Source organism: Salvelinus namaycush, chromosome 34 (genome assembly GCF_016432855.1).
Source record: "Salvelinus namaycush isolate Seneca chromosome 34, SaNama_1.0, whole genome shotgun sequence".
NCBI classification, from domain to species: domain Eukaryota; kingdom Metazoa; phylum Chordata; class Actinopteri; order Salmoniformes; family Salmonidae; genus Salvelinus; species Salvelinus namaycush.
The window spans coordinates 40,502,290-40,526,806 of NC_052340.1; the positions used below are offsets into that span (position 1 = coordinate 40,502,290).

At 48.2% G+C, this 24,517-nt stretch overlaps 2 protein-coding genes across 2 annotated transcripts in view; one reads left to right on the forward strand and one right to left on the reverse strand.

Annotated features, from left to right (window-relative positions):
* Positions 1-985, reverse strand: part of LOC120028536 (cyclin-dependent kinase-like 1) — a 45,517-nt gene extending 44,532 nt beyond the window's left edge. The window contains exons 1-2 of the mRNA XM_038973727.1: positions 818-985; positions 557-678 (exon numbers count right to left, since the gene is read on the reverse strand). Of these exons, the coding sequence (XP_038829655.1) occupies positions 557-678; positions 818-985 (290 nt within the window). The remainder of the gene's footprint in view (positions 1-556; positions 679-817) is intronic.
* A 14,557-nt stretch (positions 986-15,542) lies between these two features.
* Positions 15,543-24,517, forward strand: part of tgfb1a (transforming growth factor, beta 1a) — a 38,187-nt gene continuing 29,212 nt past the window's right edge. Inside the window, exon 1 of the mRNA XM_038973518.1 lies at positions 15,543-16,021. Coding sequence (XP_038829446.1) covers positions 15,679-16,021 — 343 coding nt within the window. The 5' untranslated portion in view covers positions 15,543-15,678. The remainder of the gene's footprint in view (positions 16,022-24,517) is intronic.

The window sequence follows — 24,517 nt, forward strand, 5'->3', positions numbered from 1 at the left end:
TAAGAGTTAACGTACCCACCGGGTTAGGGAGTTATGACAGGGTGATAAGAGTTAACGTACCCGCGGGGTTAGGGAGTTATGACAGGGTGATAAGAGTTAACGTACCCGCGGGGGTTAGGGAGTTATGACAGGGTGATAAGAGTTAACGTACCCGCGGGGTTAGGGAGTTATGACAGGGTGATAAGAGTTAACGTACCCGCGGGGTTAGGGAGTTATGACAGGGTGATAAGAGTTAACGTACCCGCGGGGTTAGGGCTTTATGACAGGGTGATAAGAGTTAACGTACCCGCGGGGTTAGGGAGTTATGACAGGGTGATAAGAGTTAACGTACCCGCGGGGTTAGGGAGCTATGACAGGGTGATAAGAGTTAACGTACCCGCGGGGTTAGGGAGTTATGACAGGGTGATAAGAGTTAACGTACCCGCGGGGTTAGGGAGTTATGACAGGGTGATAAGAGTTAACGTACCCACGGGGTTAGGGAGTTATGACAGGGTGATAAGAGTTAACGTACCCGCGGGGTTAGGGAGCTATGACAGGGTGATAAGAGGTAACGTACCCGCGGGGGTGTCGGTCCAGCTCGTTCAGGACGGTCTGCTCACAGAACTCAAAGACCAGGTGGAGACGTCTCTTCCTTCTGAAGACCTCCAGGAGGTTTACCAGGTTCACGTGCTTCAGCTGCTGCCGGGATGAACACAGTGGGTGGTGAGAGGGTGGTGTGTGTGTGTGTGTGTGTGTGTGTGTGTGTGTGTGTGTGTGTGTGTGTGTGTGTGTGTGTGTGTGTGTGTGTGTTTAAGAGCCTGGTGTTTATCTCTCCTACCTTCAGCATGCGTATCTCCCTCAGTGCTATCTTCCTGATGACCGGGTCATCCTCTGATTCAACAAACTTCTTGATGGCGACTATCTGTCCGGATTCTCTGTGTCTGCATTTAAACACCACACCGTATGAACCCTCTCCAATCTTGGCCAGTTTTTCGTACTTCTCCATCAGACAGGTGAGGAACGTGACCTGTCACACACACAAAACACTTTTCACATTCACATTTTTCCCCCCCTCCTCTATGATGATTTGTTGTCATCATACTATACAGCTGGAGCCTATCAGGAAGTGTCTTTTTAACTGATCGTCTGAATACGTAGCCTTCAGATCTGTCGTTCCCTGAGGCCCTACAGGAGGAACTACGCTACTTTTGAGCTGTGTTTTCAGAGAAATGTACATCCCACTCACTACAATCACTATAATGTACTCACTGCTGTCTGTGTTGACTCAGAGCGCTCTCACCAAAGGGATGTGCCAAAGGGTCTTCAGACCAATTATATGTACATCCACGCGAATATGATCGCACCCATGAAGTCTTTAGGCGCAGGTATATTACGTATTTCCGCGTTACTGCTTTCAACTTAATTTCCAATTATAGGCTGACTTCGTTTTAACGTTGTTAACGTGCGGTTCTCTCCGGTAGACCGATTCATTCAACAGAGTGGTTCTCGTTTCCACTTCGTTGGGACTAACGCTGGGCGCTTCACCAACATCGGTTCCTTGGTTACCCGGTAACTCGTCATTCCCGTTTTAACTAAACGTCTATAATATCCTGCTCTTGGTCCGTTGCCTCCGTTCTGTAATCATAGTATGTTGTTGATGTTCAATTTACAGGCGCAAATATAGCCTACACCTATTGGCGTCGGCGACTCCAGTCCTCCGTGCGCCTGCTCGCTCCCATGGAAACGCGTCTGAGAGGTGATAGGGTGACTACCGTAGTTACAGTAACCCGGAACCCCTGGTCAATTCACGACACAGTAAGATATCTACGTAACCTGTCCATTAGTTACCCATGGTGCTGCCTATAACATATATGTTGTGCTTGGTTGCTTTGCGTAAATAGTGTAATTTCCAATATTGATGTGAAATAATACATAACTTAAATTAGTTCATTATAAGCTATATTGCAATATCTACAATAGGCCTAGCCTCCATCATCATACAATGCAAGTTCCATTCCCTTGCTATAGCATATAAAATACTTCATGAACTGGGAACAACTACAATCTATACTGAACAACAATATAAACACAACATGTAAAGTGTTGGTCCCATGTTTCATGAGCTGAAATAAAAGATCCCAGAAATGTAACATACACAGAAAATGCTTATTTTTCTCAAATGTTGTTCACTAATTTGTTTACATCCACTTTAGTGAGCAGTACTCGTTTGCCAAGATAATCCATCCACCTGACAGTATCAAGAAGCTGATTAAACAGCATGATCATTACACAGGTGCACCTTGTGCTGGGGACAATAAAAGGCCACTCTAAAATGTGCAGTTCTGTCACACAACACAATGCCACAGAAGACTCCAGTTGAGGGAGCGTGCAATTGGCATGCTGACTGCAGGAATGTCCACCAGAGCTGTTGTCAGATAATTTAATGTTAATTTCTCTACCATAAGCCGCCTCCAACGTCGCTTTAGAGAATTTGGCGGTAAGTCTAACTGGCCTCACAACCGCAGACCAAGTGTAACCAGCCCAGGACCTCCACATCAGGCTTCTTCACCTGAGGGATCTTCTGAGACCAGCCACTCCGACAGCTGATGAAACTGAGGAGTATTTTTGTCTGTAATAAAGCCCTTTTGTGGTGAAAAACTCTGATTGGCTGGGCCTGGCTCCCCAGTGGGTGGGCCTATGTCCTCCCAGGCCCACCAATGGCTGCGCTCCTGCCCAGTCATGTAAAATCCATAGATTAGGGTCTCATGAATTTATTTAAATTGACTGATTTTCTTATATGAACTTGCATTTATATTTTTGTTCAGTTTTACTTTTGATAAAATGGTTCATATTTTGTTAAATCTGACTGTATATTGTAGATAGTTTAATGTTCATTCTCTACCATATTATTAGAAACCAGGGGCTGCCAAGCAATCATGAGAGTATATCATAGTCTGTCAGTGGTTGGATTGTGCTTTGGAGAAGGCCTAAGCCATCCAATAGCATAACAGCTTGTTGAGTCCTCCCCTTCCTCTACTTGGCATCGTACACTGGGTTGGTCTAGTGGTGATTTTCTGTGGTCCACTGTGGAAGACTAATGCAGCTGTTGACGTCAACAAACAACAACAACAATCCCACGGGAATATCAAGTTTATCATCTAACATTTAAAAGCAAAAACAAACAAAGTCAATTCATGATGGATGATGGTATCACCTGACAGAGGGCCCTAACCCCTCTGACCACAGCTATCACCTGACAGAGGGCCTAACCCCTCTGACCACAGCTATCAACATGTATCTACAACACAGCTATCAGTTGCATGATGAAAGACAGTGATGGGGCTTCAGTCACACAGCAGGGAGAAGGTGATTTATAGACTATCTGTCCTGACACACAGCTGTGAGAAGGTGATTTATAGACTATCTGTCCTGACACACAGCAGTGAGAAGGTGATTTATAGACTGTCCTGACACACAGCAGTGAGAAGGTGATTTATAGACTATCTGTCCTGACACACAGCAGTGAGAAGGTGATTTATAGACTATCTGTCCTGACACACAGCTGTGAGAAGGTGATTTATAGACTGTCCTGACACACAGCAGTGAGAAGGTGATTTATAGACTATCTGTCCTGACACACAGCAGTGAGAAGGTGATTTATAGACTGTCCTGACACACAGCAGTGAGAAGGTGATTTATAGACTATCTGTCCTGACACACAGCAGTGAGAAGGTGATTTATAGACTGTCCTGACACACAGCTGGGAGAAGGTGATTTATAGACTAGCTGTCCTGACACACAGCAGTGAGAAGGTGATTTATAGACTAGCTGTCCTGACACACAGCAGTGAGAAGGTGATTTATAGACTGTCCTGACACACAGCAGTGAGAAGGTGATTTATAGACTGTCCTGACACACAGCAGTGAGAAGGTGATTTATAGACTATCTGTCCTGACACACAGCAGTGAGAAGGTGATTTATAGACTATCTGTCCTGACACACAGCAGTGAGAAGGTGATTTATAGACTAGCTGTCCTGACACACAGCAGTGAGAAGGTGATTTATAGACTGTCCTGACACACAGCAGTGAGAAGGTGATTTATAGACTGTCCTGACACACAGCAGTGAGAAGGTGATTTATAGACTGTCCTGACACACAGCAGTGAGAAGGTGATTTATAGACTATCTGTCCTGACACACAGCAGTGAGAAGGTGATTTATAGACTATCTGTCCTGACACACAGCAGTGAGAAGGGGATTTATAGACTATCTGTCCTGACACACAACAGTGAGAAGGTGATTTATAGACTGTCCTGACACACAGCAGTGAGAAGGTGATTTATAGACTATCTGTCCTGACACACAGCTGGGAGAAGGTGATTTATAGACTAGCTGTCCTGACACACAGCAGTGAGAAGGTGATTTATAGACTATCTGTCCTGACACACAGCAGTGAGAAGGTGATTTATAGACTATCTGTCCTGACACACAGCAGTGAGAATGTGATTTATAGACTATCTGTCCTGACCCACAGCTGTGAGAAGGTGATTTATAGACTATCTGTCCTGACACACAGCAGTGAGAAGGTGATTTATAGACTGTCCTGAAACACAGCAGTGAGAAGGTGATTTATAGACTAGCTGTCCTGACACACAGCAGTGAGAAGGTGATTTATAGACTATCTGTCCTGACACACAGCAGTGAGAAGGTGATTTATAGACTGTCCTGACACACAGCAGTGAGAAGGTGATTTATAGACTAGCTGTCCTGACACACAGCAGTGAGAAGGTGATTTATAGACTATCTGTCCTGAAACACAGCAGTGAGAAGGTGATTTATAGACTAGCTGTCCTGACACACAGCAGTGAGAAGGTGATTTATAGACTATCTGTCCTGACACACAGCTGGGAGAAGGTGATTTATAGACTATCTGTCCTGACACACAGCAGTGAGAAGGTGATTTATAGACTAGCTGTCCTGACACACAGCAGTGAGAAGGTGATTTATAGACTGTCCTGACACACAGCAGTGAGAAGGTGATTTATAGACTGTCCTGACACACAGCAGTGAGAAGGTGATTTATAGACTAGCTGTCCTGACACACAGCAGTGAGAAGGTGATTTATAGACTGTCCTGACACACAGCAGTGAGAAGGTGATTTATACTGTCCTGACACACAGCAGTGAGAAGGTCATTTATAGACTGTCCTGACACACAGCAGGGAGTCTGTGTGTCTGAGACCGGATGATGACTGGTCCAACCTGCCGTTAGCTGGAGATGTTGTGAAGATACTGGCGTTATATTTCAGGCGTCAGCCGACCACAGCACCCTGGCCTATCACAGAACAACATGTGTTACTTGAAGATACTGGCCCTGGTGGAAGAGGAAGTTGGGAAAGAGATTGATGAGAAAGAAAAAAAAGGACACTTCTGTACCACAGAGCTGAAACAGGACTTGTACTGGGGCTTCATTAGTCAATATGTTGAACATTTTGTCACGGGCAGGTAAGAAACATGACACCAAGGGTGTTATCTGTGAGTGTAGGTTGACGGGGAAGGGGGATGGGGGGGACGACGGGGGGGGGACGACGACGAGGAGTCAGAGAGGCGGAGAAAGCAGAAATCAGCTCGTGTGAAAACCACTAAAGGAGAGAAGTTGAGTTGCCAAAGAAGGATGCTTTGGGGTTAGAAACTGTGGTTGAAATGTGAAAACAGACACGTAAGAAGTGGTGTCAATGAGGTGGTTGGGAGTTGGTGCAACCATGTTCACGTGACGAGTAACCTTTAACCTTAGACCTGTTAGCTCCCTTACTTTAAGTGCCTAGGCCTTAGCTCAGTGGGCTAACACAGTCTGTTGGTGCGCAGGAGACCTGTGGTCAAACCGAGCCCGTCATCTTGTGTTGTCATCAAACAAAGACAAGGCAAGTAAACACGAATGATACAGCCTTGGGCCAATTGGTAAATGCCATAATTTTTTATTTGACTAGGCAAGTCAATTAAGAACAAATTCGAATTTCCAATGACGGCCTACACCGGCCAAACCTGGACGACGCTGTGCCAATTGTGCGCCCTCCTATCGGACTCCCAACCACGGCCTGTTGTTATACAGCCTGTATTCGAACCAGGGTGTCTGTAGTGATGTCTCTAGCACTGACATACAGTGACCTTAGACCACAGTGCCACTCGGGAACCCTAAGATTCTTAAGTGGGCTCAAGATTGGCTCAGTGCTGTCTGAGATATCACATGGGATTAGTAAACGTACAAACCTACGTACGGTTGGAGACAGATCCACAGGCCGTTCCCCCGATTTCATCTTGGGGGACAGTAATATTCACTTATTCAGGTGTCCTACCAGAATCTCCCAGCGACATCATTAGTATTCAGTACCTGTCTTGACCACCAGGTGGCAATGTGAGGCCATGAATACAACCAACCTGTAACTACTTTAGTAGTAGAGGACACAGCTGTTGATATTCTACTGTCTTTTATCATTGCACCTTTTCCACCAAGGTGATCATTGTGGCAGTTAAGTTTATGTGGAGGTGTATGAGAATTTTCTGCTGCTGTCTCTCTCTCTGTTACACTGTCTCTCTCTGTCTCTCTGTCTCTGTTACACTGTCTCTCTCTGTCTCTGTTACACTGTCTTTCTCTCTCACTGTTACACTGTCTCTCTCTCTCTCTGTTACACTGTCTCTCTGTTACACTGCCTCTCTCTCTTTATCTCTATCACTGTCTCTCTGTCTCTGTCTCTGTCTCTGTCTCTGTCTCTGTCTCTCTAACTCTCTCCGTCTCTCTCCGTCTGTCTGTCTGTCTGTCTGTCTGTCTGTCTGTCTGTCTGTCTGTCTGTCTGTCTGTCTGTCTGTATGTCTGTCTGTCTGTCACTGTCTGTCTGTCACTCTCTCTCTGTCTGTCTGTCTGTCTGTCTGTCTGTCTGTCTGTCTGTCTGTCTGTCTGTCTGTCTGTCTGTCTGTCTGTCTGTCTGTCTGTCTGTCTGTCACTCTCTGTCTGTCTGTCTGTCTGTCTGTCTGTCTGTCTGTCTGTCTGTCTGTCTGTCTGTCTGTCTGTCTGTCTGTCTGTCTGTCTGTGTCTCTCACAATAACGTTGTGGCACTACACACTACTGTAAACAATAGTAAGTGTTAGTCTTCCTCTAGGTTAGTGAAGGAGTGGAGGGTTGGGTCCTCCTCTAGGTTAGTGAAGGAGTGGAGGGTTGGGTCCTCCTCTAGGTTAGTGAAGGAGTGGAGGGTTGGGTCCTCCTCTAGGTTAGTGAAGGAGTGGAGGGTGGGGTCCTCCTCTAGGTTAGTGAAGGAGTGGAGGGTTGGGTCCTCCTCTAGGTTAGTGAAGGAGTGGAGGGTTGGGTCCTCCTCTAGGTTAGTGAAGGAGTGGAGGGTTAGGTCCTCCTCTAGGTTAGTGAAGGAGTGGAGGGTTGGGTCCTCCTCTAGGTTAGTGAAGGAGTGGAGGGTTGGGTCCTCCTCTAGGTTAGTGAAGGAGTGGAGGGTTGGGTCCTCCTCTAGGTTAGTGAAGGAGTGGAGGGGTGGGTCCTCCTCTAGGTTAGTGAAGGAGTGGAGGGTTGGGTCCTCCTCTAGGTTAGTGAAGGAGTGGAGGGTTGGGTCCTCCTCTAGGTTAGTGAAGGAGTGGAGGGTTGGGTCCTCCTCTATGTTAGTGAAGGAGTGGAGGGTTGGGTCCTCCTCTAGGTTAGTGAAGGAGTGGAGGGTTGGGTCCTCCTCTAGGTTAGTGAAGGAGTGGAGGGTTGGGTCCTCCTCTAGGTTAGTGAAGGAGTGGAGGGTTGGGTCCTCCTCTAGGTTAGTGAAGGAGTGGAGGGTTAGGTCCTCCTCTAGGTTAGTGAAGGAGTGGAGGGTTGGGTCCTCCTCTAGGTTAGTGAAGGAGTGGAGGGTTGGGTCCTCCTCTAGGTTAGTGAAGGAGTGGAGGGTTGGGTCCTCCTCTAGGTTAGTGAAGGAGTGGAGGGTTGGGTCCTCCTCTAGGTTAGTGAAGGAGTGGAGGGTTGGGTCCTCCTCTAGGTTAGTGAAGGAGTGGAGGGTTGGGTCCTCCTCTAGGTTAGTGAAGGAGTGGAGGGTTGGGTCCTCCTCTAGGTTAGTGAAGGAGTGGAGGGTTGGGTCCTCCTCTAGGTTAGTGAAGGAGTGGAGGGTTGGGTCCTCCTCTAGGTTAGTGAAGGAGTGGAGGGTTGGGTCCTCCTCTAGGTTAGTGAAGGAGTGGAGGGTTGGGTCCTCCTCTAGGTTAGTGAAGGAGTGGAGGGTTGGGTCCTCCTCTAGGTTAGTGAAGGAGTGGAGGGTTGGGTCCTCCTCTAGGTTAGTGAAGGAGTGGAGGGTTGGGTCCTCCTCTAGGTTAGTGAAGGAGTGGAGGGTTGGGTCCTCCTCTAGGTTAGTGAAGGAGTGGAGGGTTGGGTCCTCCTCTAGGTTAGTGAAGGAGTGGAGGGTTGGGTCCTCCTCTAGGTTAGTGAAGGAGTGGAGGGGTGGGTCCTCCTCTAGGTTAGTGAAGGAGTGGAGGGTTGGGTCCTCCTCTAGGTTAGTGAAGGAGTGGAGGGTTGGGTCCTCCTCTAGGTTAGTGAAGGAGTGGAGGGTTGGGTCCTCCTCTATGTTAGTGAAGGAGTGGAGGGTTGGGTCCTCCTCTAGGTTAGTGAAGGAGTGGAGGGTTGGGTCCTCCTCTAGGTTAGTGAAGGAGTGGAGGGTTGGGTCCTCCTCTAGGTTAGTGAAGGAGTGGAGGGTTGGGTCCTCCTCTAGGTTAGTGAAGGAGTGGAGGGTTAGGTCCTCCTCTAGGTTAGTGAAGGAGTGGAGGGTTGGGTCCTCCTCTAGGTTAGTGAAGGAGTGGAGGGTTGGGTCCTCCTCTAGGTTAGTGAAGGAGTGGAGGGTTGGGTCCTCCTCTAGGTTAGTGAAGGAGTGGAGGGTTGGGTCCTCCTCTAGGTTAGTGAAGGAGTGGAGGGTTAGGTCCTCCTCTAGGTTAGTGAAGGAGTGGAGGGTTGGGTCCTCCTCTAGGTTAGTGAAGGAGTGGAGGGTTGGGTCCTCCTCTAGGTTAGTGAAGGAGTGGAGGGTTGGGTCCTCCTCTAGGTTAGTGAAGGAGTGGAGGGTTGGGTCCTCCTTTAGGTTAGTGAAGGAGTGGAGGGTTGGGTCCTCCTCTAGGTTAGTGAAGGAGTGGAGGGTTGGGTCCTCCTCTAGGTTAGTGAAGGAGTGGAGGGTTGGGTCCTCCTCTAGGTTAGTGAAGGAGTGGAGGGTTGGGTCCTCCTCTAGGTTAGTGAAGGAGTGGAGGGTTGGGTCCTCCTCTAGGTTAGTGAAGGAGTGGAGGGTGGGGTCCTCCTCTAGGTTAGTGAAGGAGTGGAGGGTTGGGTCCTCCTCTAGGTTAGTGAAGGAGTGGAGGGTTGGGTCCTCCTCTAGGTTAGTGAAGGAGTGGAGGGTTAGGTCCTCCTCTAGGTTAGTGAAGGAGTGGAGGGTTGGGTCCTCCTCTAGGTTAGTGAAGGAGTGGAGGGTTGGGTCCTCCTCTAGGTTAGTGAAGGAGTGGAGGGTTGGGTCCTCCTCTAGGTTAGTGAAGGAGTGGAGGGGTGGGTCCTCCTCTAGGTTAGTGAAGGAGTGGAGGGTTGGGTCCTCCTCTAGGTTAGTGAAGGAGTGGAGGGTTGGGTCCTCCTCTAGGTTAGTGAAGGAGTGGAGGGTTGGGTCCTCCTCTATGTTAGTGAAGGAGTGGAGGGTTGGGTCCTCCTCTAGGTTAGTGAAGGAGTGGAGGGTTGGGTCCTCCTCTAGGTTAGTGAAGGAGTGGAGGGTTGGGTCCTCCTCTAGGTTAGTGAAGGAGTGGAGGGTTGGGTCCTCCTCTAGGTTAGTGAAGGAGTGGAGGGTTAGGTCCTCCTCTAGGTTAGTGAAGGAGTGGAGGGTTGGGTCCTCCTCTAGGTTAGTGAAGGAGTGGAGGGTTGGGTCCTCCTCTAGGTTAGTGAAGGAGTGGAGGGTTGGGTCCTCCTCTAGGTTAGTGAAGGAGTGGAGGGTTGGGTCCTCCTCTAGGTTAGTGAAGGAGTGGAGGGTTGGGTCCTCCTCTAGGTTAGTGAAGGAGTGGAGGGTTGGGTCCTCCTCTAGGTTAGTGAAGGAGTGGAGGGTTGGGTCCTCCTCTAGGTTAGTGAAGGAGTGGAGGGTTGGGTCCTCCTCTAGGTTAGTGAAGGAGTGGAGGGTTGGGTCCTCCTCTAGGTTAGTGAAGGAGTGGAGGGTTGGGTCCTCCTCTAGGTTAGTGAAGGAGTGGAGGGTTGGGTCCTCCTCTAGGTTAGTGAAGGAGTGGAGGGTTGGGTCCTCCTCTAGGTTAGTGAAGGAGTGGAGGGTTGGGTCCTCCTCTAGGTTAGTGAAGGAGTGGAGGGTTGGGTCCTCCTCTAGGTTAGTGAAGGAGTGGAGGGTTGGGTCCTCCTCTAGGTTAGTGAAGGAGTGGAGGGTTGGGTCCTCCTCTAGGTTAGTGAAGGAGTGGAGGGTTGGGTCCTCCTCTAGGTTAGTGAAGGAGTGGAGGGGTGGGTCCTCCTCTAGGTTAGTGAAGGAGTGGAGGGTTGGGTCCTCCTCTAGGTTAGTGAAGGAGTGGAGGGTTGGGTCCTCCTCTAGGTTAGTGAAGGAGTGGAGGGTTGGGTCCTCCTCTATGTTAGTGAAGGAGTGGAGGGTTGGGTCCTCCTCTAGGTTAGTGAAGGAGTGGAGGGTTGGGTCCTCCTCTAGGTTAGTGAAGGAGTGGAGGGTTGGGTCCTCCTCTAGGTTAGTGAAGGAGTGGAGGGTTGGGTCCTCCTCTAGGTTAGTGAAGGAGTGGAGGGTTAGGTCCTCCTCTAGGTTAGTGAAGGAGTGGAGGGTTGGGTCCTCCTCTAGGTTAGTGAAGGAGTGGAGGGTTGGGTCCTCCTCTAGGTTAGTGAAGGAGTGGAGGGTTGGGTCCTCCTCTAGGTTAGTGAAGGAGTGGAGGGTTGGGTCCTCCTCTAGGTTAGTGAAGGAGTGGAGGGTTAGGTCCTCCTCTAGGTTAGTGAAGGAGTGGAGGGTTGGGTCCTCCTCTAGGTTAGTGAAGGAGTGGAGGGTTGGGTCCTCCTCTAGGTTAGTGAAGGAGTGGAGGGTTGGGTCCTCCTCTAGGTTAGTGAAGGAGTGGAGGGTTGGGTCCTCCTTTAGGTTAGTGAAGGAGTGGAGGGTTGGGTCCTCCTCTAGGTTAGTGAAGGAGTGGAGGGTTGGGTCCTCCTCTAGGTTAGTGAAGGAGTGGGGGGTTGGGTCCTCCTCTAGGTTAGTGAAGGAGTGGAGGGGTGGGTCCTCCTCTAGGTTAGTGAAGGAGTGGAGGGTTGGGTCCTCCTCTAGGTTAGTGAAGGAGTGGAGGGTTGGGTCCTCCTCTAGGTTAGTGAAGGAGTGGAGGGTTGGGTCCTCCTCTAGGTTAGTGAAGGAGTGGAGGGTTGGGTCCTCCTCTAGGTTAGTGAAGGAGTGGAGGGTTGGGTCCTCCTCTAGGTTAGTGAAGGAGTGGAGGGTTGGGTCCTCCTCTAGGTTAGTGAAGGAGTGGAGGGTTGGGTCCTCCTCTAGGTTAGTGAAGGAGTGGAGGGTTAGGTCCTCCTCTAGGTTAGTGAAGGAGTGGAGGGTTGGGTCCTCCTCTAGGTTAGTGAAGGAGTGGAGGGTTGGGTCCTCCTCTAGGTTAGTGAAGGAGTGGAGGGTTGGGTCCTCCTCTAGGTTAGTGAAGGAGTGGAGGGTTGGGTCCTCCTCTAGGTTAGTGAAGGAGTGGGGGGTTGGGTCCTCCTCTAGGTTAGTGAAGGAGTGGAGGGTTGGGTCCTCCTCTAGGTTAGTGAAGGAGTGGAGGGTTGGGTCCTCCTCTAGGTTAGTGAAGGAGTGGAGGGTTGGGTCCTCCTCTAGGTTAGTGAAGGAGTGGAGGGTTGGGTCCTCCTCTAGGTTAGTGAAGGAGTGGAGGGTTGGGTCCTCCTCTAGGTTAGTGAAGGAGTGGAGGGTTGTGTCCTCCTCTAGGTTAGTGAAGGAGTGGAGGGTTGGGTCCTCCTCTAGGTTAGTGAAGGAGTGGAGGGTTGGGTCCTCCTCTAGGTTAGTGAAGGAGTGGAGGGTTGGGTCCTCCTCTAGGTTAGTGAAGGAGTGGAGGGTTGGGTCCTCCTCTAGGTTAGTGAAGGAGTGGAGGGTTGGGTCCTCCTCTAGGTTAGTGAAGGAGTGGAGGGTTGGGTCCTCCTCTAGGTTAGTGAAGGAGTGGAGGGTTGGGTCCTCCTCTAGGTTAGTGAAGGAGTGGAGGGTTGGGTCCTCCTCTAGGTTAGTGAAGGAGTGGAGGGTTGGGTCCTCCTCTAGGTTAGTGAAGGAGGGGAGGGTTGGGTCCTCCTCTAGGTTAGTGAAGGAGTGGAGGGTTGGGTCCTCCTCTAGGTTAGTGAAGGAGTGGAGGGTTGTGTCCTCCTCTAGGTTAGTGAAGGAGTGGAGGGTTGTGTCCTCCTCTAGGTTAGTGAAGGAGTGGAGGGTTGGGTCCTCCTCTAGGTTAGTGAAGGAGTGGAGGGTTGGGTCCTCCTCTAGGTTAGTGAAGGAGTGGAGGGTTGGGTCCTCCTCTAGGTTAGTGAAGGAGTGGAGGGTTGGGTCCTCCTCTAGGTTAGTGAAGGAGTGAGGGTTGGGTCCTCCTCTAGGTTAGTGAAGGAGTGGAGGGTTGGGTCCTCCTCTATGTTCGTGAAGGAGTGGAGGGTTGGGTCCTCCTCTAGATTAGTGAAGGAGTGAGGGGTTTGGGACGGCTGGTAGTAGCATGTATTTATAATACTGAATTGAACTAACATTTGAGATGTAAAACATCAGGTTTTATCAAAATGTAACGTAAACAAATAGACACCTTCACTCTCTTCCTGTAGTTATAATGAAGAGACCCACAGTGAATTCACTCCTTCTCTCTCTGTCTGTCTGTCAGTCGGTTGGTTTGAGTGGAGCAGGTCTCTCTCTCTGTCTGTCTGTCAGTCGGTCTGAGTGGAGCAGGTCTCTCTCTGTCTGTCTCTCTCTCTGTCTGTCAGTCAGTTGGTCTGAGTGGAGCATGTCTCTCTCTCTGTCTGTCTGTCAGTCGGTCTGAGTGGAGCAGGTCTCTCTCTGTCTGTCTCTCTCTCTGTCTGTCAGTCAGTTGGTCTGAGTGGAGCAGGTCTCTCTCTCTGTCTGTCAGTCAGTTGGTCTGAGTGGAGCAGGTCTCTCTGTCTGTCTGTCAGTCAGTTGGTCTGAGTGGAGCAGGTCTCTCTCTCTCTGTATGCCTGGCAGCCTGTCATCTCCACTGGCGCGAGGTGAATACAGGTGGTCAGCTGGCCAGACACTGGTGCCATGCAAACCTTGTTGACTTGTCCATCAGCACTAGTACATTGCCAGACAGTTAAGAGACTGTGTGTTAGAGAGAAGGGGGGGGGGGCGAGAGAGAGTTAAAGAGAGAGCGAGAGAAGAGGTATAGAGAGAGAGAGAGAGAGAGAGAGAGAGAGGGAGGGAGATATAGAGATTTGAAGAGAGAGAGAGGGAGAGAGAGAGAGAGATGAGAGAGAGAGAGAGAGAAAGAGAGAGAGAGAGGGAGATAGAGAGGGAGATAGAGATAGAGAGAGAGAGAGAGAGAGAGAGAGAGAGAGAGAGAGAGAGAGAGAGAGAGAGAGAGAGAGAGAGAGAGAGAGAGAGAGAGAGAGAGAGAGAGAGAGAGAGAGAGAGAGAGAGAGAGAGAGAGAGAGAGGGGGAAAGGGAGATATAGAGAGAGAGATATACTATTAGAAAAGGTGCTATCTAGAACTTAAAGGGATGGCTGTTCCCGTAGGAAAAATAATGTTGAGTTCCATGTAGAACCTATTTCTACAGGGTTCTACCTGGAACCAAAAAGGGTTCTACCTGGAACCAAAAAAAAGTTATCATATGTGGACAGACGAAAAAGTATTTTGTAACACTTTATTCAAAGAGTGTACAAAGACAGAGGTAGAGAGAGATATACAGGCAACAACAGTCTCTTTAACAGCAGATGTTTTACACAGCAGCCGTTAACCTCATTTCCTGGGCGGAGAAATACGCTCTATTAGAGAAGTAACAGAAACCAGAAAAAATACGAGAGAGAGAGAGAGACAGAGAGAGACAGAGAGAGGGAGAGAGAGAGAGAGAGAGAGAGAGAGAGAGAGAGAGAGAGAGAGAGAGAGAGAGAGAGAACATGGAGTCTTAGAGGTTAGTGGAACACAAATAATTTTGTCACCAGCGAGCTCTGACTTGCAGAGAGACAGAGAGGGTGCTGGTGAAAAGAGAGGGAGGAAGAGAGAGAGAGGGAGGGAATAGGGGGAGAGTTAAATAGAGGGAGGGAGTTAACCGCGTGTTCTGACAGAGGACAAGAAAGAGAGAGAGAAACGTTTTCACTCCTAGTGAGAAGCAGTAGAGAGGACAGAGAGAGAGAAAGAGGACGTAAAGAACAGGAGAGATAAACGGACAGAGCAGTGAGGGGAGTGAACGAAAAGAGACACTGTAATCTAACCAGGCTCGGGCTCGTACCATCACTCACCTTCCCAACGACGCGCGCTGGTCTGGTCTGTTCATTTCTTACCTTTCTTTCATTAACAGAGAGATCCATCCTGGTTTATGTGTCGAGTCATTTTCTAGGGTCAACTAGTGGGGTATTGTGAACTTCTCTACTTGTCTTTCTGCTAAGTTGATAGAATCTCTGTCCTTGTTGAAACAGGTAGTCTGTTCAGTTCAGCCTCGGTCCCCTGTTCTCTAACACAGCCCTGTTGCTTGATTCTCTTTGTTAGACACCTTCCGAGGAACACAGAGCAGGCAGAGCAGTATGTGTTGTGTGGAGTTACTAGCTACAGGACAGGGTTTGGCTGTTTGAACAGACTCAGTGACCAGTCCGTTGTGTCGTGTGACCAGTCAGTTGTCCTCTGTAACTCTCTGAGAGCTTGTAAAGATAAAGCCCAGCCAGCTCTATGTGCTGTAAGGAAGTCTGCATGATTTATCCTAGAGGAAGACAAGAGTGAAGTTATACTGAGGTAGAACCAACCTGTTTCGCTGCTCTCTGGGGGTGGCTGGGTCGTTACCAGTTGTTTCTGGTTGTTGTCGGAGTGTGGTGACAGTCTCTAGCGTCTAGGAAGCGCTGTTCTGTCCTGTGCTGTGAGTGTTCTTTCTGTTTGACAACTCTCTCTCCACCTGGCTGTATTTGAGCATCGTAGACGTCACTCTCCTTTCTACCTGACTAAAAAAAACAAAATCTACATGAGGTTGAGTCACAGGCTGGCTGTCTGTCTGTCTGTCTGTCTGGGGTTCTCCCTTTCTGACTCAGAGGAGACTCAGGTGATTTTCACCACAGCAATAACAGCAGTCACCGCAGCAGTGTGGGGGCATTAGGGACTCTCTTCATCACCACAGACCTTTAATTGTTCTGGTCTGTAAACACCTTGCGTCAGTCACACTTACACTCTGACTGATTCACTGTTCCCTGAGGGGGGAGAGAGAGAGAGACACAGAGAGAGAGAGAGAGAGAGAGAGAGAGAGAGAGAGAGAGAGAGAGAGAGAGAGAGAGACACAGACAGAGAGAGAGAGAGAGAGAGAGAGAGAGAGAGAGAGAGAGAGAGAGAGAGAGAGAGAGAGAGAGAGAGAGAGAGAGAGAGAGAGAGAGAGAGAGAGAGAGAGAGAGAGAGAGAGACAGAGAGAGACACAGAGAGAGCGAGAGAGAGAGACAGAGAGAGAGAGAGAGACAGAGACACAAAGAGAGCCCTGAAGAAGAAAGGTGTTGAGAAGCAGACAGACGGACCATGAGACTGGTGTGTTTAGTCTTTACGTGCCTGATGGCGCTGTGCTTGGCGGGCAGTGCGAGCAGCATGTCCACCTGTAAGACTCTAGACCTGGAGCTGGTTAAGAAGAAACGCATCGAGGCGATCAGGGGACAGATCCTCTCCAAGCTGAGGATGCCCAAGGAGCCGGAGGAGGAGCAGACAGGAGCGGGGAAGGAGATCCCTGTAGCGCTGCTCTCTCTCTACAACAGCACCGTGGAGCTCAGTGAGGAGCAGAAACTACAGCCGCAGCCCACCACAAACACACTGGAGGGAGAGGAGGAGTACTTCGCCAAGGAGGTCCACAAGTTCACCATGAAGCAGGGTGAGTAGAGAGAATGATGCACACTGTCACACACACACACACACACACACACACACACACACACACATACACATACACATACACATACACATACACATACACACACACACACACACACACACACACACACATACACATACACATACACATACACATACACATACACATACACATACACATACACACACACACACACATACACGCGCACGCACACACACACACACACACACACACACACACACACACACACACACACACACACACACACACACACACACACACACACACACACACAGATATACACACACACATATATCCAAACACACGCACACACACACACACACACACACTGTCACGCACACTGTCACGCACCCACACGCGTACACACACTCTCTCACACACACACACACACACACACACACAGACTTGAGACTGACCTCAGATCTATCGTGCATACACACCTGTGTAATTACTATGCAAAGACACACGCACACACATATACACACACACACACACATATGCACACCATATACACACACATACATATACACACACACACACACATATATACACACACATATACATACAAACATACACACACACACACACACACACACACACACACACACACACACACACACACACACACACACACACACACACACACACACACACACACACACACACACACACACACACACATATATACACACACATACACAAACACACGCATGCACACACACACACATACATACATAATTTACATAAGTATCCAGACCCTTTGCTATGAGAATCTAAATTTAGCTCAGGTGCATCCTGTTTCCATTGATCATCCTTGAGATGTTTCTACAACTAGATTGTCACCTGTGTTAAATTCAATTGATTGGACATGATTTGGAAAGGCACACACATGTCTATATAAGGTCCCACAGTTGACAGTGCATGTCAGAGCAAAAACCAAGCCATGAGGTCGAAGGAATTGTCCGTAGAGCTCCGAGACAGGATTGTGTCGAGGCACAGATCTGGGGAAGGGTACCAAAACATTAATTAATGTCTGCAGCATTGAAGGTCCCCAATTGGGGGAGAAGAGCCTTGGTCAGGGAGGTGACCATGAACCCGATGGTCACTCTGACAGAGCTCCAGAGTTCCTCTGTGGAGATGGGAGAACCTTCCAGAAGGACAACCATCTCTGCAGCACTCCACCAATCAGACCTTTATGGTAGAGTGGCCAGACAGAAGGCACTTTAGTAAAAAGCACATGACGGCCCGCTTGGAGTTTTCCAAAAGACACCTAAATAAACTCAGACCATGACAAACAAAATTCTCTGGTCTGAACGGAGCAAAGTACAGAGAGATCCTTGATGAAAACCTGCTCCAGAGCGCTCAGGACCTCAGACTGGGGGCGAAGGTTCACCTTCCAACAGGACAACGACCCTAAGCACACAGCCAAGACAACGCAGGAGTGGCTTTGGGACAAGTCTCTGAATGTTCTTGAGTGGCCCAGCCAGAGCCCGGACTTGAACCTGATCAAACATCTCTGGAGAGACCTGACAATAGCTGTGCAGCGACGCTCCCCATCCAACCTGACAGAGCTTGAGAGGATCTGCAGAAAAGAATGGGAGAAACTCCCCAAATACAGGTGTGCCAAGCTTGTAGCATCATACCCAAGAAGACTCCAGGCTGTAATCGCTGCCAAAGGTGCTTCAACAAAGTACTGAGTAAAGAGTCTGAATACTTATGTAAATATGAAATTTCTAAAATTTCTAAAAACCTGTTTTTGCTTTTGATGTGGGAAAAAAACAATATAATCAATTTTAGAATAAGGCTGTAAAGTAACAAAATGTGGAAAAAAGTCAAAGGGGTCTGAATACTTCCTGAATGCAGTGAATATAAATTATATATATTATATTATACACACACACACACACACACACACACACACACACACACACACACACACACACACACACACACACACACACACACACACACACACACACACACACATAAACACACAGTCATGCAGTACATTTACACACACACATCCATGTGCACACACTCAAGGGAGGCAGACTGGTTCTTTGACAGAGAGGAGCCGGTTTAATGGTTTAATGTATTAACATATTATTAACATATGCCTAAACTCAACCTGTAATTCAAAACAGATTCCAGTCACTACCACTGGGATTGATTGCTATTGAACCCTTCTACCAATACATTCCCTGATCATGTGTAGAAGAGTGAATGATACAACATGTGTTTCCCTTCTGTTCCGTGTAACAAACATCTGCACAGATCAGCAGCGTAATTAACCTTCAGAACGTTCTGTTGCATCTGTTACGATGTCTTCTCTCCTGCTATTTTACCTGTTGTATTTCTGTAGTGTTCCTGGCATCATGATTTGACTCAACACGTTCTGGTTGGTGCTGGTTGTGAAATCAGACCTCCTCTCCGTGTTCTGTTGGGTTACGTGTTTCTTCTTGTGTTGTTCGTCTAGTGTCATTTTACCCTCCTCCCTCCTCTCCTCTTCTCCTCTCCTCTTCTCTTCTCTTCTTCTCCCCCTTCTCCTCTTCTCCTCTTCTTCTCCTCTCTTCTTCTCCTCTCCTCCTCTTCTCTTCTCTTCTTCTCCCCCTTCTTCTTATTCTCCTCTTCTCCTCTTCTCCTCCTCTCTTCTTCTCCTCTCCTCCTCTTCTCTTCTCTTCTTCTCCCCCTTCTTCTTCTTCTCCTCTTCTCCTCTTCTTCTCCTCTCTTCTTCTCCTCTCCTCCTCTTCTCTTCTCTTCTTCTCCCCCTTCTTCTTCTTCTCCTCTTCTCCTCTCCTCCTCTTCTCTTCTTCTTCTTCTCCTCTTCTTCTCCTCTCCTCTTCTCTTCTCTTCTTCTCCCCCTTCTTCTTCTTCTCCTCTTCTTCTCCTCTCCTCCTCCCTCTTCTTCTCCTCTTCTTCTCCCCCTTCTTCTCCCCTCCTCCCTCTTCTTCTCCTCTTCTTCTCCTCTTCCTCTCCTCTTCTCTTCTCTTCTTCTCCCCCTTCTTCTTCTTCTCCTCTTCTTCTTCTCCCCTCCTCCCTCTTCTTCTCCTCTTCCTCTCCTCTTCCTCTCCTCTTCTCTTCTCTTCTTCTCCCCCTTCTTCTTCTTCTCCTCTTCTTCTTCTCCCCTCCTCCCTCTTCTTCTCCTCTTCTTCTTCTCCCCTCCTCCCTCTTCTTCTCCTCTTCTTCTCCCCTCCTCCCTCTTCTTCTCCTCTTCCTCTCCTCTTCTCTTCTCTTCCTCTCCTCTTCTCTTCTTCTTCTCCACTTCTCTGCTCAGCCATCTTCTATTTTTCACCTGATCTCGTCCTTTTATCAACTACTTCCAAAGACAGAGTTAGGGTTAGATAAATGTCCTGTCTCTAAAGACAGAGTTAGGGTTAGATAAATGTCCTGTCTCTAAAGACAGAGTTAGGGTTAGATAAATGTCCTGTCTCTAAAGACAGAGTTAGGGTTAGATAAATGTCCTGTCTCTAAAGACAGAGTTAGGGTTAGATAAATGTCCTGTCTCTAAAGACAGGGTTAGTGTTAGGGTTAGATAGATGTCCTGTCTCTAAAGACAGAGTTAGGGTTAGATAGATGTCCTGTCTCTAAAGACAGAGTTAGGGTTAGATAAATGTCCTGTCTCTAAAGACAGGGTTAGTGTTAGGGTTAGATAGATGTCCTGTCTCTAAAGACAGAGTTAGGGTTAGGGTTAGATAAATGTCCTGTCTCTAAAGACAGAGTTAGGGTTAGATAAATGTCCTGTCTCTAAAGACAGAGTTAGGGTTAGATAAATGTCCTGTCTCTAAAGACAGGGTTAGGGTTAGATACAGTAGATGTCCTGTGTTGAGCAGTGGACATAGACCAACAGGAAGAAGATACACTAGAGAAGACGGGGAATGTTGTTCTGCTGAGATGAACACCAAATAACAGAGTATCACTAATGGGGGTAGAAGAGGAGGATGGAGAGAAGAAATGAAGTGCTCTCTCACTCTTTCTGCTCAATCTCTCTGTTCTCTCTTTTCCCTCTCTCTCTCTCTCTCTCTCTCTCTCCCTCGGGGTAGGGGGTTTCCTGTAATGTGAGTGTTGGGTTCTCCCTTCACTGCTCTGTCACTTATTCACTCTCTCCCTCCCTCTCTCCCCCTCGTGTTATTATCAGTGTGTTTGGGACAAGGGCAGCTTGGCAGGAACAGGAAGGAAGGCGATAGGGAAGCTAGGCAGCTCTGGGAGATGGTTTGTCAATGACTCAGATCCGTTAGACTCGGTGCCCCAAAGGGAATCTTGGTTTCCTCCTACAGTACCTTTTGCTCTGCAGAACGCAACCGAACATCCGGATTCCACTCTGAGATGTTTACTGGACAACCCAACGACCTTGTCGACCTCCAGTGTGTGTGTGTGTGTGTGTGTGTGTGTGTGTGTGTGTGTGTGTGTGTGTGTGTGTGTGTGTGTGTGTGTGTGTGTGTGTGTGTGTGTGTGTGTGTGTGTGTGTGTGTGTGTGTGTGTGTGTGTGTGTGTGTGTGTGTGTGTGAGCGCCGAGAGAGAAGGAATTGTTAGATAATCATTGAGGAGATTGAGGACAGTACGACTATCAGTTTGTTGCACGCTGGTAAGATCTACAGCATCTCGTCAAAAGATCACAAGGATCAGACTGACTCATTCATTAAGATAAGAGCTAGATAACATAAGGGAGGAATTGAATGACACAATCACTTTTCATCTTCATCATCATCATCAGCTAAAGCCAAATGATGGCTATAGGGAAGCCTTGTAACCCTGATGACTATAGGGAAGCCTTGTAACCCTGATGACTATAGGGAAGCCTTGTAACCCTGATGGCTATAGGGAAGCCTTGTAACCCTGATGACTATAGGGAAGCCTTGTAACCCTGATGGCTATAGGGAAGCCTTGTAACCATGATGGCTATAGGGAAGCCTTGTAACCCTGATGGCTATAGGGAAGCCTTGTAACCATGATGGCTATAGGGAAGCCTTGTAACCCTGATGGCTATAGGGAAGCCTTGTAACCCTGATGGCTATAGGGAAGCCTTGTAACCATGATGGCTATCGGGAAGCCTTGTAACCCTGATGGCTATAGGGAGGCCTTGTAACCCTGATGGCTATAGGGAAGCCTTGTAACCCTGATGGCTATAGGGAAGCCTTGTAACCCTGATGGCTATAGGGAAGCCTTGTAACCATGATGGCTATAGGGAAGCCTTGTAACCCTGATGGCTATAGGGAAGCCTTGTAACCCTGATGGCTATAGGGAAACCTTGTAATCCTGATGGCTATAGGGAAGCCTTGTAACCCTGATGGCTATAGGGAATCCACATGATGGCTATAGGGAAGCCTTGTAACACTGATGGCTATAGGGAAGCCATGTAACCATGATGGCTATAGGGAAACCGTGTAACCCTGATGGCTATAGGGAATCCACATGATGGCTATAGTGAAGCCTTGTAACCCTGATGGCTATAGGGAAGCCTTGTAACCCTGATGGGTATAGGGAAGCCGTGTAACCCTAATGGCTATTGGGAAGCCACCTGATGGCTATAGGGAAGCCTTGTAATCCTGATGGCTATAGGGAAGCTTTGTAACCCTGATGGCTATAGGAAAGCCTTGTAACCATGATGGCTATAGGGAAGCCTTGTAACAATGATGGCTATAGGGAAGCCTTGTAACCATGATGGCTATAGAGAAGCCTTGTAACCCTGATGGATATAGAGAAGCCTTGTAACCATGATGGCTATAGAGTAGCCTTGTAACCCTGATGCCTATAGGGAAGCCAGCTGATGCCTACAGGGAAGCCTTGTAACCCTGATGCCTATAGGGAAGCCACCTGATGCTTACAGGGAAGCCTTGTAACCCTGATGCCTATAGGGAAGCCAGCTGATGCCTACAGGGAAGCCTTGTAACCCTGATGGCTATAGGGAAGCCTTGTAACCCTGATGCCTATAGGGAAGCCACCTGATGCTTACAGGGAAGCCTTGTAACCCTGATGCCTATAGGGAAGCCAGCTGATGCCTACAGGGAAGCCTTGTAACCCTGATGCCTATAGGGAAGCCAGCTGATGCCTACAGGGAAGCCTTGTAACCCTGATGCCTATAGGGAAGCCAGCTGATGCCTACAGGGAAGCCTTGTAACCCTGATGCCTATAGGGAAGCCAGCTGATGCCTACAGGGAAGCCTTGTAACCCTGATGCCTATAGGGAAGCCAGCTGATGCCTACAGGGAAGCCTTGTAACCCTGATGCCTATAGGGAAGCCAGCTGATGCCTACAGGGAAGCCTTGTAACCCTGATGCCTATAGGGAAGCCAGCTGATGCCTACAGGGAAGCCTTGTAACCCTGATGCCTATAGGGAAGCCAGCTGATGCCTACAGGGAAGCCTTGTAACCCTGATGCCTATAGGGAAGCCAGCTGATGCCTACAGGGAAGCCTTGTAACCCTGATGGCTATAGGGAAGCCAGCGCATCATAACTTCTGTTATCATTCTGGAACATTATGTACTTTCCATTTGAGCTCCAAATAAAAACATGACTCGATACAGAAGTCACCCTACTCTTTTGCATTTACATTCTGCTTCCTACTTTTATATTCCTGTGTCATGTGTCCGGTCCAACCAATCAAAAATGCTTATATCAAAAGAAGGGCTCGTTCTGTGCTGTACTGGCCCAGCTTCACTCAGAGAGGTTAGGGTTCCAAACCTCAGTGGGTCAGGAGTGTTTTTACTTACTGGTGGTTGGTTGAGATGTATTTCCACCAGCCCCTCAGTCATTGTACATAGTAGATTGAAGGCTAAATGACTTGGTTACTTAATAATTTGGTTACTTAATAACTTGGTTAGTTAAAGACTTGGTGAATTTCACAACTTTTCATTGAGGAACACAATCCTTGATTCATCTCAGATGTGTGAAAAGTCATCTGCAAACAGTAGCACACGTGTGGATAAGGAGTTACTTGTCTAACAGAACACAGAGGGTGTTCTTTAATGGAAACCTCTCAAACATAATCGAGGTAGACTCAGGAGTTCCCCAGGGCAGCTGTTTAGGCCCCTTGCTTTTTTCAATTTTTACTAACGACATGCCACTGACTTTGAGTAAAGCCAGAGTGTCTATGTATGAGGATGACTCAACACTATACACGTCAGCTACCACAGCGACTGAAATGACTGCAACACTTAACAAAGAGCTGCAGTTAGTTTCAGAGAGGGTGGGAAGGAATAAGTTAGTCCAAAATATTTATAAAACTTAAAGCATTGTATTTGGGACAAATCATTCACTAAACCCTAAACCTCAACTAACTCTTCTAATAAATAATGTGGAAATTGAGCAAGTTGAGATGACTAAACTGCTTGGAGTAACACTAGATTGTAAACTGTCATGGTCAAAACATATTGATACAACAGTAGCTAAGATGGGGAGAAGTCTGTCCATAATAAAGCGCTGCTCTACCTTCTTAACAGCACTATCAACAAGGCAGGTCCTAGAGGCTCTAGTTTTGTCTCACCTTGACTACTGTTCAGTCGTGTGGTCAGGTGCCACAAAAAAGGACTTAGGAAAATTGCAATTGGCTCAGAACAGGGTAGCACGGCTGGCCCTCGGATGTATACAGAGAGCTAATATTGTCAATCTCTCCTGGCTGAAAGTGGAGAAGATATTGACTTCCTCACTGCTTGTATTTATGAGAGGTATTGACATGTTGAATGCACTGAGCTGTCTGTCTAAACTACTGGCACACAGCACAGACACCCATTCATACCCCACGAGACATGCCACAAGAGGTCTCTTCACAGTCCCCAAGTCCAGAACAGACTATGGGAGGCCCACAGTACTACATAGAGCCATGACTACATGGAACTCTATTCCACATCAGGTAACTGATGCAAGCAGTAACATTTGATTAAAAAAACGGATAAAAAAACACATTATGGAACAACGGGGACTGTGAAGCAACACAAACATAGGCAGAGACATGCATACACACACACACACACACACACACGATAACATACGCACTATACACACACATAGACATGGATTAAGTACTGTAGATATGTGGTAGTGGTGAAGTAGGGACCTGAGGGCACACAGTGTGTTGTGAAATCTGTGAATGTATTGTTATGTTTAAAAACAAAAGCCTTCATTTTGCTGGACCCCAGGAAGAGTAGCTGCTGCTTTGGCATGAAGTAATGGGGATCCATAATAAACCCCAGGAAGAGTAGCTGCTGCCTTGGCAGGAACTAATGGGGATCCATAATAAACCCCAGGAAGAGTAGCTGCTGCCTTAGCAGGAAGTAATGGGGATCCATAATAAACCCCAGGAAGAGTAGCTGCTGCCTTGGCAGAAAGTAATGGGGATCCATAATAAACCCCAGGAAGAGTAGCTGCTGCCTTAGCAGGAAGTAATGGGGATCCATAATAAACCCCAGGAAGAGTAGCTGCTGCCTTAGCAGGAAGTAATGGGGATCCATAATAAACCCCAGGAAGAGTAGCTGCTGCCTTGG